The 16564-nt window shown below is 40.7% G+C and overlaps 4 protein-coding genes across 4 annotated transcripts in view; 3 read left to right on the top strand and 1 right to left on the bottom strand.

Moving 5' to 3' along the window:
- Positions 1–8671, top strand: part of LOC129746106 (protein MON2 homolog) — an 83355-nt gene extending 74684 nt beyond the window's left edge. Inside the window, exons 3-9 of the mRNA XM_055739567.1 lie at positions 2180–3864; positions 3918–4343; positions 4753–5432; positions 5495–5887; positions 5950–6480; positions 6688–6770; positions 6834–8671. Coding sequence (XP_055595542.1) covers positions 2180–3864; positions 3918–4343; positions 4753–5432; positions 5495–5887; positions 5950–6480; positions 6688–6770; positions 6834–7045 — 4010 coding nt within the window. The 3' untranslated portion in view covers positions 7046–8671. The remainder of the gene's footprint in view (positions 1–2179; positions 3865–3917; positions 4344–4752; positions 5433–5494; positions 5888–5949; positions 6481–6687; positions 6771–6833) is intronic.
- A 950-nt stretch (positions 8672–9621) lies between these two features.
- Positions 9622–12136, top strand: LOC129746195 (translation factor GUF1 homolog, mitochondrial-like). Its single transcript, XM_055739743.1, has 3 exons — positions 9622–9798; positions 10160–11921; positions 11979–12136. Exons 1-3 carry the CDS (start codon positions 9743–9745, stop codon positions 12102–12104), a joined length of 1944 nt encoding a protein of 647 aa, XP_055595718.1. The 5' UTR covers positions 9622–9742; the 3' UTR covers positions 12105–12136.
- Positions 12137–12723: 587 nt separating this feature from the next.
- Positions 12724–14064, bottom strand: LOC129741712 (uncharacterized). The gene has a single exon (XM_055733459.1). The coding sequence runs from the start codon at positions 14062–14064 to the stop codon at positions 12724–12726; it is 1341 nt and encodes a 446-aa protein (XP_055589434.1).
- A 64-nt stretch (positions 14065–14128) lies between these two features.
- LOC129741711 (uncharacterized) lies at positions 14129–15757 on the top strand. Its single transcript, XM_055733458.1, has one exon. It carries the CDS (start codon positions 14129–14131, stop codon positions 15755–15757), a length of 1629 nt encoding a protein of 542 aa, XP_055589433.1.
- Positions 15758–16564: the final 807 nt, after the last annotated feature.

Genomic DNA, 16564 nt, shown 5'->3' with positions numbered 1-16564 from the left:
CAAAATTTACGTTTTTTCCGTTTTCCGGGGGTTGAGAGCAGATTTTCACTAATTTGAGGGTGACATAGTATACAGTTAGGATTTTTTCTGTTTGCTTTAGTTTTTGAGATTCAAGAGTTATCCTAAGAAATTTTTAGCATCATTTTAGATAACTTCTAAGATACTCAAATTGAAGGTTTCGGATCATTAATCAACTTTTTCGAAGACTGCGAATAGTTAAAATTTCTGAGAAAACTGGGGCCTCCTGTAGCTTTATTTATCACGGCCTGATGAGATATGAGGATTTAAAGATATTTTGAAATTGAATCAATTTTTTTTCAAAGTCTAAAAAAATTTGCAGTTTTCAACAAAGTTGTAAATGGAATTTGAATCTTTGATATCTATCGAAGGCTCTTAAATGTTCTCCATTGATGCCACAAACAGTTACATTTTTTCTAGCGCTTTTTTTTTCATTTGAAGATTTTTTAAGCATTGGTTCTTTGAAATTAGAATAGTTGGATAATACAAGGTTACTGGCGAACCGGAAATACCAGGAAAAACTTTGGAATTTCATTGGGTCACCGGGAAAAACGGGGGATTTCGGTACCTCACCAGGAAAATTTTTATGTTTGAAATTTTTTCACGGATTTTAAAAATTATTTTGAAAATTATTTCTAAATTTAAGATGAGCTACTTGACAGTCTTATCTCATAAACCCTTTTTTTTCGTTCATTAGTAAACAAACGAAGTTTAAATCTTTTTTTAACTAATGGCGGAGCAATATGTGATATTTCATTTTTTCGCTCTCTGCATGTGTGCTTCATTTACAAACACATGTCAAATGTTATGAAAAAAAAAAACATCTATTCTGAATATGACGAAGGAGTTACATAATTGAACGCCTTCAGGACAATTTTTTAATTCTCAAAGACGTAGATTTTGTGAGCTGTAGGAACATATTCGGTATCTGTAATTTATCAAAAAATGATAAAATCTCACATGACGAATAATTGAATGGAAAGTCTTGTTAACAGACCATTTTTAATTTTTTTTTTAAACATGATTTAAAAACCAATAACGATTTTGTGTAGGATGTTTTTGTTATTATTTTTATAAAATGTAATGATCATCACATAATCTCAGAATCACAAAATCTTGGAATCCAAAATCAAAAAATCCAAAATAATTAAAACCAAAATTTTAAAATAAAATCCTTGAATCACAAAACTCAGAATTCCAAAAGTGAAAATTCTTGATCCCAAAATTTTACATCTAAAATCCTGAACTACATAATCCCTAAGTTCAAAATTCAAAAATTCTAAAATTAAATTATAAAATCCCAAAACCTTTAATTCCGGTATTTAAAATCTCAATGCTGAAATCCCAAAATCTTTCTATTAGAAATCCAAAATCTAAAACACAAATCGCAATATCTATATCCCGAAATAACAAAATCCAATGTCCCAAATCACCGAAGTTCAAAATCTCTAAATTAAAAATCTGCAAAACCCAAATCTTAAAATAAAAAAAATCTGTATCAAAAATGTAAAAGTTCAAATTCTAACATTAACAATTCTAACATTCTAACAACTCTTTAAGTCACAAATTACAAAATCCCATAATCCAAGATTAAAACTCCATTCTCAGAATGTTAAATAAAAGATTCCAACATTCGAAATTCCAAAATTTCTGAATGTAAAATAAAAAATCTCAAAATCTGAAATCCCGGAATTTAATACCTACAAATCTTAATACTAAAGTCCAATAAAATTCTCAATACAAAAGCCAACATATAAAACGAAAATTTCAATATCTAAATTACGGATTAACAAAATCTAAAATTATATTATTCGAAATCCCTGAATCCTAAATCTCAAAATTCAAAATCATTAATACCGAAATTTTAAATTTCAAAGTTCGAATCCTTAAATTAAAAACCCTGAAATACAAAATCTTCTAATCACCAAACCCAAAATTCAAAATCCAGAATACCAGTATTCAAAATACCAAAATTCAAATATTAAAATGTAGAATTCTTAACGTGAATTCTTTAATCTTCAATCTTAGATTCTAGTTCTGTGATCTTAGACTCATCATAACATAGAATCAGATCTTGAATTTGAAATCTTGAGTGGTCAATCTTGAATCCTGAATCTCTTAGATCTTGAATCTTAAACCTCTTGTTTTTCTCTTATTTCAGGCACGTACGTACAAAGTTTGTTCGTCAGCAGTCAACTGTTGGCCAGTTCGGTGGCAGGTACCCCAGGACAACCGGCGGCACTCATTGGTGGACTTCCGGTGGGACCGGGAATTTCGCCACAACCAGGTTTCGTATTTCGTGGAATGTTTCTGCCACTGGTGGTAACTTTCCCGAGTGGTCAATCGAAGGCCACCTTCCTCGAGATGTTGGACAAAATGGAACCTCCCCCCATACCGGATGGATACGGAATATCGGTAGCCTACGCGTGCCTTCTAGACATCGTGCGCTCGATATCGCTCTCCATACAGGGTCCATCCCAGATTGGCGATGAGAGCCCTATCCCGTACAAGAACCGAGTAACGGAGGATGATAAAGCTCTGCACATACAGTTAATCTACTCAAGTTGGTTGGGACTCTTGTCGGCCTTGGGTCCATTGATTGATGCAGCTACGGATGAGTCATCAGCGGAAAGTGTTTTGAAATCCATCCAAAATTACGCTGCACTTTGTGGACTGCTGGAATTACATACCCCTAGAGATGCTTTCATAACAGCTCTCTGCAGGGCATCGCTTCCCCCTCACTATGCCTTATCAGTGTTGAATGTCAACTACCAAGGTAACCAATTCAAGTCGCACTCTCGTGGAGGCAGCCAGGATATGGGGAACATGTTTCTCGGTTCTTACGGGGACGCTGATCAACAGCAACAACAACGCCATCCGGTAGTAGCTGTTGGAACTCCTCTGCCGACTTCATCGCTTCCAGTTGGTGCTCACCAAGGACCAGTTTTGTTAACTGCTAAAAATCTCCAGTGTATGAGATCAGTGCTACATCTAGCTCACTGTCATGGAGGTATTCTGGGAAGCTCCTGGCACATTGTGCTCACCACTCTACAACATTTGGCTTGGATTCTTGGCTTGAAGCCGTCTACTGGAGGTAGTCTACAAGCGGTCCAAAAACCTCCAACCGATGCCAACTCGATCACTCAAGTTATGACCGATTTGCCAGTACTATCTACGATGTTAAGCCAACTTTTTGAATCCAGTCAGTATTTGGACGATGTAGCACTTCATCATCTCATCGACGCGTTGTGTAAATTGTCTCACGAAGCCATGGAACTTGCGTACAACAACAGAGAGCCCTCGCTGTTCGCCGTTGCCAAACTGCTAGAAACCGGACTGGTTAATCTAAATCGCATAGAAGTCCTATGGCGTCCTCTGACGAATCATCTTCTGGAAATCTGTCAACATCCACACATTCGCATGCGAGAATGGGGCGTTGAGGCAATCACCTATCTGGTCAAAGCCGCCCTCCAGTATAAGTACGAAAAACCTCTCAAAGAAAATCTTAAACTACAAACACTCCTACTAGGACCTCTATCGGAACTATCCTCGGTTCCCCATGGGGATGTCCGTCAGCGGCAGCTGGAATGCGTATTGCAAGTCCTCAACGGAGCAGGAGAAACGCTGTCTCACGGATGGCCTTTGGTGCTCGGCATCATCGGTGCCGTCAACGACCATCATGGAGAGGCCCTGATCCGGATTGCTTTCCAATGTCTGCAGTTGGTGGTAACGGATTTTCTACCGGTCATGCCTTGGCGCTGTCTACCATTGTGTGTCAACACGGCAGCTAAATTTGGATCCCAAACGCAGGAATTGAACATCTCGTTAACTGCCGTTGGGTTGATGGTGAGTTTGTTGTTAATTTGCTGGGACTTAATTGAACAGTTTACTTTTCGCAGTGGAACATCTCGGATTACTTCAACCAAAATCAGGAGAAGCTTTCGCAAACGGTGTGCGACGACATGTCGGTGCTGCCGGACTTCCCGGGAACCCTCAATATGCCGCACTTTGATCGGCTTTGGATGTGTTTGTACGCTCGGCTCGGGGATCTGTGCGTGGATCCGAGGCCGGCGGTTCGCAAATCGGCTGGTCAAACGTTGTTCTCGACTATCTCGGCCCACGGGAATTTGCTGAATCCGCCTACCTGGCAGGCTGTCCTGTGGCAGGTACTGTTCCCGTTGCTGGACAAGGTTCGGGCACTCTCTAGCTGTGCCAGTAGTGAGAAGGTCGATACCAGCGGCAATATTTTGATTCATCATTCGCGCAATACCGCACAAAAGCAGTGGGCGGAGACGCAGGTTCTGACCCTATCCGGAGTTTCGCGGGTAAGATGCATTTTTTTTAAATAAATTATAAAAAGGATCAACGTCGGATACAAATTTTAAAAAGAAGTCAAAATACAAGCAAATGTGCAATCTGTTAAACCAGAATCTGATTAGATTGAGGTTTTTCCTTTTAGGAAAAAAAATCAAAGGATTTGACATACGCTGGTTACAAAAGAATTTAACGTTAAGAAAAGAAAGAAATTTTTGAAAAATGGCAGTCTCAGTTCACAGTGACTGCTTTTATAAATACACAAATAGACGTATTTATAAAAGCAGTTACTGTGAACTGAGACTTCCGCTAATTTAAAAACAGAGTGGCTTGATTGATACTTCTGCTTATGTCTACTTTGAATACTGAAAATCTTAATAAGAATAACAATCAAATTTCTAAAATTTTCTCTTTTTGTAGGTATTCAACACCAAGCGAGCGCTGCTTCAAATGTTGGGTGACTTCCCTCGAGCGTGGGCTCTGCTGCTAGAATTCATCGAAAACTCAGCCCTTAGCAAGAGCAACGAGGTGTCGCTGGCTGCGCTCAAGTCGTTCCAGGAAATTTTGTACAACCGGCCCCAAACTGCTCCGGTGGATGATTCGGAAAAGGCAGCCGCAGCAGCAGCGAGCGAAGAAATCGACATCTGGAACGTAGCCTGGCGGGTCTGGTTGAACATCGGTGCCGAAAGTACCAAACCACCCTCGCTGCGAGATGGACCGGACAAGGAGGAGATCTACATTCCCAGTCAGGCCTTCCTGACAGCGTTAGTGCAAATTTTCCCGGCCCTGTTCCAGCACATTCGTACCCGGTTTAGCAAGAAGGATCTGACCCAGCTGTGTACGGTGCTGATGAATGCGGTGGCCGTCCCAGTACACAGCGATTCAACGCCGTACATTATGTCCACCATTTCGGATTCTCTGCTGACACCTCTGCATGACGGTGTCCTCGATTGTATGGAGCTTCTTCAGAAAGAAGCTATCGGCGGGGGCAAGGATGGTGGAAGCAATTTAAAGCAAATGATTTCGGCCATATTTAAGCAGTTGCTGAGCTTCAGCAAGTTTGCATGTGTACCACCATCTTTCGATCGGATTGAAACGAGGTAATAATTTTAAGGTTTTTTTGAGTGAGCTTCACTTTATAACTAACCTTCTTAATCAACAGGCCAATCAAATCGACACGTTCGGGAAGCGGGGGCAACATTGTTCAGCCGCATCAACTGAATGCTAACGCAAGCAACGGTGTAGAGTGGGTCAGCATGAACTATATTCCCTTCGGTGAGAAAGCCCTAACGGTGGCAGTGAAATTGTACCAGCAAACCGCTAGTGAAGAAACCGTCATCGAGGGTCAAATTTTGCACGAGATCATTAAAGCGCTACATTTACCGCTTTCCCTCAAGTACAAATGCATGTCGGCAAGCACCTGGAAATTGGCCATATCTAGCCTGATGACTGTTCTGCATACCGGTCTGCCGGTGGCCAGAAAATACCCAAAGCAATTCAGTGCAATGTGGAAAGATCTCTCGGATACGTTGGATCAGTTTCTGTTTCCTAAAAGGTAGATATGATGGATTTTCTGAATAAAAAGTTTATTGTAAACGATGATTATTTTAATTCTAGTGTCTGTGTTGTGGAAGACCGTGGGTTGGATGAATTGGTCCTGGACGAAACCATCGATTGTCAAGTGATCGAGCTGATCAGGGACGAAATACTTCCATACAGTCACGAGATCCCGCAGCAATTCATCCTGGATGCCGTAGTGCTTCTCAACAAGGGGTCCATCCATTCGGCAACAACCGGAAGTACTCCGTTTGCCGGGTGCGAAACGGAACTGAAACTGCGAGAAGAGTTTGCCAAAACGTGCTTCGAAACGTTGCTTCAGTTTTCGCTTTTGGATGACGGTATGAATGGCGCAGCGTCAACTGCGGGACTGATCGATAGTGCCGGTGCTAGCAACAAGGCGAACAATAACCTGAACAATGGAAGTGGGGTTTCTGCCACTGATGGAACACCGGGATCGATGGACTCCCTAACGAACGAAGGTGGCATCGCAGGACGATTGGCCATCACTGCTTTGCTGCATCGCTTCGAAGAAGTTTTGCGGAAGTTCAACGACGACGAGCGACTAAGCGGGAAATTTCCTCTACCAAGGTCAGTTAAGGTTCTGGAAATAAGTTAGTTAATAGGTCTCTTTTATGGCCAAACATTCAACAAGCAAAATTTGGAACAGCATTTACCTAGGTCAAAGCCAGAGCATTCTTGCCTTTATAGCCATGTGAATGTTTTCGATCGACCGATCGATGTTTTCGATAGCTATTTTTCTCTTTACAATTTTCAAATCTATTTTATTTTTTGCAGATACCGCTTGTCGGAGATCTCCTTCGTACTGAAAGCCGTCGCGACACTTGTGATATCGATGAAAAAAGCTCCTCCAGCCAAAGGTACGTTTCTCTTATTCCATAGATAATAACGGCTACTAATTGATATTTGGATTTTTCTTTCAGTGGGCACCACCGCCTGGGAACAACTGATCGGGCTGTATCCGTACCTGGTCGAGTGTACGACAACGTCATCGGCAGAAGTTTCTCGCTCGTTGCGTGAAGCCCTGCTTCAGTACTGTGATCTTCTTCGACCGCCTCAGTCGGCCGTCGCGGATCAACAGCACCGGCTGCAAAACAACAACGAACTGGCGACCAATGGCATAAGCCACTGTTAGCTGGTTTCCTTGCCGGCACGAAGCTGCTACTTTCTGTTGCTATTCGATTCCGGTCTGCTGGTGAAGATTGTTTTTTAGTCTGATGATTTTCGAGGGTAGCAGGTTGTAGGACCGTTTTCCTGTATAAGTATATACTTCTGAGTATTGTTCCCTATTTTCTGTTCTCCGCTTTTATTCCCTCGCGGCTGATAAAATTCCTGTTATAAAAAATACATTGATTTGTATGAAAAGTGAAGATTATTTATATTTCTATTTTTAGAACAACCCTAAACATATTGAGTATTCTTCATTATGGAAACGTGTAGCTTTAGAAATCCGTTACTATATTTACTTTTCTAGTATGTAGTTTAGAACGACGAGTGTGAAACTTGGTCTTATAGTCAATGTTAAGAAAGATGACAAAATTGTGATTGAATCCTCTCATTTTCTCAAAGCAAAAGTAAAAACAATTGAAAGTGATAAAGAAATACGGACATCTAAAAAATAAACAACGCAACTGCAAGCTTTACGCTTTTTATCCTAACTCATTTCTTATAAATCCACAATTCACGTTAGCGTTCAGCTTAGGATCCAACTATTCCAAAATCTACAATTTCTCAATTTTCACTAATAGTTCTTCTGCCAATAGAAACCTTCAAAATTAACAATAACCAGTTTAAGATATGTAGTGTTTTGCAGCGTTATTTGTTGCTCTAGACAAAAAAGTAAAATAATCCACTAATTAGCAGTAATAGTGCCAATTCCAGAACTTTAGAAATTCGCTCTTGTAGAATAGAGATAAAACCTAACAAAGATAATTGTGAGCTAGAAGCCCCTTTTTGTTTTTTTCCCCGGTTTGTCAGTTTAGCATAAATTATTCAGTCATCCTAAAATTTGGCAAAAATATTTCCAAGCAAATTAATTTTCTAGCAATCATAACAAAAACCGTCACAAACTTTAGCCTATGGTTGTGTTAATAACTGAAGCAAAAACATAAATCTTGTAGCCTACGAATGATAAACAAAAAAAAAACAATATTTATACACTACGAACTACCTAACAGCAGCAGGCTCGGTTCTTAGGGCATCATTTTAAAAGTCTAGCCGCAAACCCGATCCGAAATCTGTATTTTAAACCCGAAGGCGACTATCGTAATTTTTCAAAACCATAAGAAACCGTGCAATAAACAGCATTTGTGTCGGTATTATTTTCACTTTTTTAACGTTAAAAATTGTGCTTCTTTGGAAGAAATAAAAAGGCACATTATTCAATGTCGAACGTGTGAAAGTGATATAACGACATCTTGCAACTGAGTAAAGATACAACTGAAAAACTACAAAAAAAACCTTCACCTTGCACAATACAGTTTTAGTAAGTCGTCAACAGTCGCACCTATTAGTAGGAGTGACACAAAATCAACACATCTCTTAACTAGGAAACTTGTAGGACGGCAAATGGCATATCCTAGAAGCAGGATCGATAACCAATTACAAATAGATAACTGGTACGGCAAATGTGTGAGCACATATGGAAATTATTTGAACTCAACAACAGAATACAATAAGAGGAATCGAATTTATATTGCGCAGTGCTAAAATATTTGGGAAATATAAAACAAACTTACATTGAACATTAAAATAAAGTGGTTCGACATACTGTAAAAATTGAAACGGGTGTTCGTTTATTATCTATATGAATAATTCGAAAATATTTCTAGGCTCGAACGAATCATGCTGCTAAGGACTTCGGAGGACGTGTGGTGTTCGTTATATATCTGGACTTTGCTCGTGGAGAGTCAACGCTTGCAGATTGTTATTGAAAAAATGCCATGTTAATGGCATGCAATGCCATCTGATGGCATTTTTCATATCATGATTTATTGGAATTAAGGGTGAGTAGAGACTGTTTTCCATTACTTCATAACGAACGTCTCATTTCCAATTTTTTTGAAAAGTTTAAAATGATTTCTTTTGAATGTTCTATAAATCTACATTATACTTCGAAATTTCCTCTACAGATTTCATCACTTACAATAAAATGTTTCCTTCGAATGGTCATGTAAAAGAAATACGGTATGTATATACCTAGTCATTTTTGGTTTGATCTGTTCTCAAAACAACGTTAAAAGCTTTGAACGAAATTCCTTGAAAAGCAGCTAACTTGAATTCGGAGTTATCACCAAACTCTTACTTATGTATTATAATGCTTATAGGTTTTCATCCTTTCAATATTTTATGAGTCATTTTCAGATTTTTTAGCAAACTTTTGTTTCGCTATCATTTTTGTAATTATTCTGTTAGCGATCAGCGCTTTGAAAAAAAAGGAGCGCTAACATTAACATAACAACTTTAGTGCTTTTTACCACTACCAATAATTTTGACCACCGAGTTAGCGACACTGAATATGTACGAACAACGCTGAAAAAATAACAAAATTGGGAAGGCCTGCCAAAAACGTGCAGTAAAAGCTTCCTTTGCCCTACATTTGATACGTTTACTCATTTCTCAGTTGCATTTTGCGTATCGAACAACACGCTTCTTATAACTTTTTTTAGGTGTGCAGCAAGCAACTGATTTTGTTTTGATTTCGAATCCGGCTTGCATAACGCAAATGGGTCAAATTTTAGCCGGTGGTTTACACTCATTTTCGCGTGTGATATGTTACTGTAATTTGTAAGAAACCGGAAAATGAAAGTTAGTAGTTGTAACTCTTAAAAAAATGCTATTCTTTCTGAAAGTTGTTCCACGTTTCTCGCGGAATCCTGTTTTGAAAAGGTGAGTTTCTGTCTGAAAGTAGATATCACGGAATAGAAAGTAGATTTTACGGAATTGTAGGAGGCGACGACTTGTCGTCATGGCTCTGGATTAACAATCTTGAAAATTTTCTTCATTAGTACTCTGACCACTCAAGGAAGTGGAAGTGAAGTTATATTGCAGCTCTAATTCTTAACGAGTCTTTATTTTTCTGGAGAGTACCAATCGAAAAAAGGTCTAATAAAATTTCATTGATCAATTCTCTATACCGATTCTTGTTTGTATAGCCAATTTAATATCTTTATTTGAACTTGTTTTTTGGGGCGAAGTTTTTTTTTCTTAATTGATTACTATTGCTAAAGATTTTAATTCATTTTTCCAGAACCCTCGCAGGATTACGCCAGTTCAGCACTAGTCCGAATCGTTTCACGGACACCTTGGGCTATGATGAAATTCCGGTGAACCGGATACGCAATTTTAGCATCATAGCCCATGTAGACCACGGGAAAAGTACACTGGCCGATAGGCTTCTGGAGTTAACTGGAACGATAGCGAAGAATTCCGGCAACCGACAGGTGCTGGACAGTTTGCAGGTCGAAAAGGAGCGAGGGATCACGGTGAAAGCTCAGACCGCTTCCTTGCTGTACGAGCACGAAGGCAGCAAGTATTTGCTCAATCTGATCGATACCCCAGGCCACGTGGATTTTTCCAACGAGGTGTTCCGGTCGTTAGCCGCTTGTGATGGGGTAATTTTGCTGGTCGATGCAAATGAGGGAGTACAAGCTCAGACCGTGGCCAATTATCATCTGGCCAAGTCAAGGGATCTGGTCATCATTCCGGTGCTAAATAAAATAGATTTGAAAAACGCTAGACCAGATGCTGTCGCGCAGGAACTGTTCACTTTATTTGAAATTGATCCAGACGAGGTCTTGCGGATATCGGCTAAGTTAGGAACGGGCTGTGAAGAAATATTGAAACAAATAGTCCTGCGATTGCCAGCCCCCGATGCAAAAAGGGAAAGCAATTTCCGAGCATTAATTTTCGATAGTTGGTTCGATCGATACAGAGGAGCTTTGAATTTGATTTACGTCAAAGATGGTCAAATTACAACGGGCCAGGAGATCGCTTCTTTCCATACTGGAAAAATATACGAGGTCAAAAGTCTCGCTCTTCTACAGCCAGATGAGCGCAAAGTTGATCGTTTAGTCGCAGGACAAGTCGGCCTGCTGGGATGCAACATGAGAACCAGTAAAGAATCTAACATTGGTGATACATTATTTCTCAAAAAGGATAAAAACTGTGAACCTTTGCCAGGGTTCAAACCCCAAAAGGCAATGGTATTCGCTGGAGTCTACCCGTCAGATCAATCCCAGCATCCTTACCTCAAAAATGCTATTGATAAGCTCGTTTTGAACGACTCTGCCGTAACCGTTACTCCAGATTCAAGTCCAGCTCTAGGTCAAGGTTGGCGGCTCGGTTTTCTTGGCCTTCTGCATCTTGATGTGTTCAGTCAAAGGTTGCAACAGGAATACGACGCCGATCCCATTCTCACAGCTCCCTCAGTAACGTACAAAATCAAATTGAAAGGCGCCAAGGCGATTGCTGCACATGGTGGCAATGAAATAATCTACGTTAGCAATCCAGCCCTCTTCCCGGACACAACTGTGGTAGAAGAATACTACGAACCCTACGTTCTCGGCACCATAATCGCACCAACAGAATGCACTGGAGCAATCATTGGGCTTTGCGTTGAACGACGATCGGTTCAAAAAACGTCAATCAACATCGACAACGACCGTATCATGACAACCTATTTGATGCCTCTCAACGAAATTGTCCTAGACTTCCACGACCAGCTAAAATCGATCAGCTCCGGTTATGCTAGCTTCGATTATGAAGACCACGGCTATGTGGCCAGTGCTTTGGTTCGAATGGATGTTCTGCTCAACGGACAACTCGTCGATGAACTGAGCTCGGTGTGTCATCTGAGTAAGGCACAAACCCACGGCCGACAGTTGGTGCTCAAACTGAAAGAACTCATCCCGAGACAAATGGTTCAGGTTGCGATTCAGGCTGTCGTTGGGGGAAAAATTGTTGCCCGCGAAACTCTCAAAGCCTACCGGAAAGATGTAACGGCCAAGCTGGTAAGTTTTAGAACAATTTTTTTAATTCATCCCACAATCATTTTTGTGTTTTTACAGTACGGGGGTGATGTGACACGAAGAATGAAACTGCTGAAGCAGCAGTCGGATGGCAAGAAAAAAATGCGTGCCATCGCCAATATCAACGTTCCAAAAGACACTTTCATCAACGTGTTGAAACGGTAGCAAGTGTAAAATACAACTTTGAACATATCAAAGGAAGATTTATTTTAAACGATTGTGAAACGCCATTGACTTCAATTCAGGTAGATTCTATCAACAGAGAGCCGGAACTGAAAATTCTGGTGGGAACACGTGTCTGCCAGGTTCTACGAGAACTTCTCATCGATATCGGCTGCATAACCAATTGGTCCACTGGTTACAAGGTAGGAATTTAATTTTAAATAACATTCCCTTAATTCATGGGCATGGGAAACTTTTATTGATTCATATGTTATTAACTTCTGAACAGCAACTTATCTGATAAAGATTGAAAATTAATCGCTGATTTAATCATCGAAGTGCGGGGTTATCAAATTTACACTAAGATTTCCTAAAGACACATAAAGATACGGATTATTTTTAGACTAAAAGAGCTCTTCACAATTAACACACGACGTATTACAGGACACGACACTTAACGTTCTTACAAACGGAAAAAAGGATTCAAAATTACCTTTTTTGTCGACCGGTTTCGGGCTCAATGTTGCCCATCTACAGGACGATGTCCGACTGATCACACGAAGAAATTACTGGCAGGATCGTACTACGAGTGTCATAGTATTCGTCGAAGGATGGTTCCTTTTTAAATTTTTCTTTTGGTGAAGGTGAAAAGCGGCGACATAATTGGTGGGTCATCTTCATTCATTAGCGGTTTCTCTGAAGTGCTAATGAACATAGACTCCCATGCGTTCAAATGTGAGGCTTTTCTTACACATTTCTTATAGGACACTTTTTCCCAGTTGATGGAGTGACCCATTTCCGTTGCGTGGGCAGCTACGCTGGATTCATTGGCCCTGTTGTTATCTACAGCGTTTCTGTGTTCTTTAAGTCGAACTTTAAATTTACGACGAGTTTGGCCAATGTAAACAGCTGAGCAACTCTCACAGGGAATTTCATAAATTCCGGATCTCTCATCTTGCGGGATCTTATCCTTCAAGGAGACCAACCGATCCTTAAGGGTGTTGCCGCTCTTGTATGCTGTTTTCAGGCCATGTTGAGAAAGGATTTTTGTAATCCCATTAGTTAGTTTAGGGTGGAACGGCAGGCTAACTCTATAGGGTTCTTCTTTCTCTGGCCTAAAGGTGGTGGCATCACTTCGGAACTTTTTTCTGGCATGTTTCCGGAGAATTTTGAGGACAAATTCGTTGTCAAAACCGTTCAAAAAACCCGCCTCAAAGATTTTATTCTTTTCCTCTTCAAATTCTGCCTTTTCCATTGGGATATTGTACAGGCGGTGCGCCATGGAATGGAAAGCGGCTTGTTTTTGCGCACCAAAGTGGTTGGAATCGGCTGTTATGTATCGGTCGGTTGAGGTTGGTTTCCGATATATTCCGAATTTTATGCTGTTGTCCTCTTTCCTTGAGATTAAGAGGTCAAGGAAAGGGAGTTTTCCATCAATTTCTTTCTCTACAGTAAATTTTATCGAACTGTGTCTGGAGTTTAGAAGGTCTAAAGTCTGCGTGAGATAACGCTCCTTTACCGAGGCAAGGATGTCATCGACGTAGCGCCACCAGACACGTGGGAAAAGTCTTTCTCTTTTCTCCAAATCTGCTTCCAAGTCGCTCATGAAAACTTCAGCCAAAAGTGGAGATAATTTGCTGCCCATGCTAAGGCCAAAGGTTTGCTTAAAAAACTTACCCCGGAAAATGAAGAAATTCTGCTTCATGCATACTTCTGCCACTGCAAGGTACGCTTCTATTTTGTTGGGAGACACCCGGCGACGTTCCAAGTGCCCCCGTAAGCTGTTGAGGGCGTCCGATGTTGGTACACTAGGGAAAAGTGCGGAGACGTCGAATGAAACTAATATTTCGCCTCGACGCACTTTGAACCCTTTTAGGCGCTCAACCAGTTCCACAGAATTTTTTACACTTTTGCCATGCTTTACAGGGTAATTTTTCATTTCTTCGACCAGCCATGCTGCCATTTTTTCCGTAAAAAAGCATGAAGTAGTCTACTCCCGCGCTGATAAAGGCAATGCCGTCGTTATCATGGACAAACAGGATTACGACAATAGAGTTCGAGACATGATAGCCAACGGTCCATATGAGGAATGTATTTTCAAAAACGGTAAGCCAAAAGATCCACTCAATACCATGATAGAGGAGGCTAACGCGGTAAGACAGAAAGTCGCCCTCCTTATGGGTGATGCCAAACTTGAAAGAAAATTTCTAGTTCCGAACCCGAAAGTCGCTTCCCTCTATTGCTTGCCGAAAATCCACAAAAACCCGATAGCTATGCGACCCATCTCTTCAAATATCAGTACACCAACGGAAAAAATGGCAGCATGGCTGGTCGAAGAAATGAAAAATTACCCTGTAAAGCATGGCAAAAGTGTAAAAAATTCTGTGGAACTGGTTGAGCGCCTAAAAGGGTTCAAAGTGCGTCGAGGCGAAATATTAGTTTCATTCGACGTCTCCGCACTTTTCCCTAGTGTACCAACATCGGACGCCCTCAACAGCTTACGGGGGCACTTGGAACGTCGCCGGGTGTCTCCCAACAAAATAGAAGCGTACCTTGCAGTGGCAGAAGTATGCATGAAGCAGAATTTCTTCAATTTCCGGGGTAAGTTTTTTAAGCAAACCTTTGGCCTTAGCATGGGCAGCAAATTATCTCCACTTTTGGCTGAAGTTTTCATGAGCGACTTGGAAGCAGATTTGGAGAAAAGAGAAAGACTTTTCCCACGTGTCTGGTGGCGCTACGTCGATGACATCCTTGCCTCGGTAAAGGAGCGTTATCTCACGCAGACTTTAGACCTTCTAAACTCCAGACACAGTTCGATAAAATTTACTGTAGAGAAAGAAATTGATGGAAAACTCCCTTTCCTTGACCTCTTAATCTCAAGGAAAGAGGACAACAGCATAAAATTCGGAATATATCGGAAACCAACCTCAACCGACCGATACATAACAGCCGATTCCAACCACTTTGGTGCGCAAAAACAAGCCGCTTTCCATTCCATGGCGCACCGGCTGTACAATATCCCAATGGAAAAGGCAGAATTTGAAGAGGAAAAGAATAAAATCTTTGAGGCGGGTTTTTTGAACGGTTTTGACAACGAATTTGTCCTCAAAATTCTCCGGAAACATGCCAGAAAAAAGTTCCGAAGTGATGCCACCACCTTTAGGCCAGAGAAAGAAGAACCCTATAGAGTTAGCCTGCCGTTCCACCCTAAACTAACTAATGGGATTACAAAAATCCTTTCTCAACATGGCCTGAAAACAGCATACAAGAGCGGCAACACCCTTAAGGATCGGTTGGTCTCCTTGAAGGATAAGATCCCGCAAGATGAGAGATCCGGAATTTATGAAATTCCCTGTGAGAGTTGCTCAGCTGTTTACATTGGCCAAACTCGTCGTAAATTTAAAGTTCGACTTAAAGAACACAGAAACGCTGTAGATAACAACAGGGCCAATGAATCCAGCGTAGCTGCCCACGCAACGGAAATGGGTCACTCCATCAACTGGGAAAAAGTGTCCTATAAGAAATGTGTAAGAAAAGCCTCACATTTGAACGCATGGGAGTCTATGTTCATTAGCACTTCAGAGAAACCGCTAATGAATGAAGATGACCCACCAATTATGTCGCCGCTTTTCACCTTCACCAAAAGAAAAATTTAAAAAGGAACCATCCTTCGACGAATACTATGACACTCGTAGTACGATCCTGCCAGTAATTTCTTCGTGTGATCAGTCGGACATCGTCCTGTAGATGGGCAACATTGAGCCCGAAACCGGTCGACAAAAAAGGTAATTTTGAATCCTTTTTTCCGTTTGTAAGAACGTTAAGTGTCGTGTCCTGTAATACGTCGTGTGTTAATTGTGTAGTTAAGTTCTTACGTTGGCACAAATCCGCTTGAAAATGAGTAAAAGAGCTCTTCGTTAGAGAACCGATTTATTGCGGAGATGCGAAATTGTCAAGTGCTGAAAAGCTTTCTAAAGTAGTTTGAATATAAGAAAGATAAGGTTGCTGCATCTATTTTCTAAACACCCGGAGTAGTTTGTTCATTTGGTATGTTTTGTATGATTTTGGGTCTATTTCTGACTTTTTTAGTTTCACTCCGCTCAGGCGAGAAAGTTCAGGTCGGGTAAAATTTGGCTAGTTATTCACACGACTAGCTGAAAAGTCCTTTGAACCTTTTATAATGGTGCATTGACTGGCATTCTTACTAAGGTTTTCAATTTTGGAATTAAGAAAATTTAAATAAATTCAGATTTTAGCTTAAATTGGCTGGCAGCAAGTGAAGATATTGGCTCCGGGTCACCAGCAGTGGAGATCTTCTATCTCAGCCCCATGCGTCGGACAATCGGAGGTGGAATAATGTTCAGATTCAAACTTGACCACATAGTTCAGGAATATTCTTACTGTAGAGGTGCGGTACCTATTTGAAATCTATTTCATCAAAAGTTAAATTGTTAAGGGTCATG

Source organism: Uranotaenia lowii, chromosome 2, assembly GCF_029784155.1.
Source record: "Uranotaenia lowii strain MFRU-FL chromosome 2, ASM2978415v1, whole genome shotgun sequence".
In the NCBI taxonomy this organism is placed as follows: Eukaryota; Metazoa; Arthropoda; class Insecta; order Diptera; family Culicidae; genus Uranotaenia; species Uranotaenia lowii.
The sequence above is the reverse complement of the archived record's forward strand: the minus strand, read 5'-3'. Positions and strand labels throughout refer to the sequence as shown.

Coding starts and splice junctions, on each gene's coding strand:
- LOC129746195 (XM_055739743.1), top strand. CDS start 9,743: ATGCTATTCTTTCTGAAAGTTGTTCCACGTTTCTCGCGGAATCCTGTT. Junction 9,799..10,159: donor CGGAATCCTGTTTTGAAAAG/GTGAGTTTCTGT, acceptor TCATTTTTCCAG/AACCCTCGCAGGATTACGCC. Junction 11,922..11,978: donor AAGATGTAACGGCCAAGCTG/GTAAGTTTTAGA, acceptor GTGTTTTTACAG/TACGGGGGTGATGTGACACG.
- LOC129741712 (XM_055733459.1), bottom strand. CDS start 14,064: ATGGCAGCATGGCTGGTCGAAGAAATGAAAAATTACCCTGTAAAGCAT.
- LOC129741711 (XM_055733458.1), top strand. CDS start 14,129: ATGGACAAACAGGATTACGACAATAGAGTTCGAGACATGATAGCCAAC.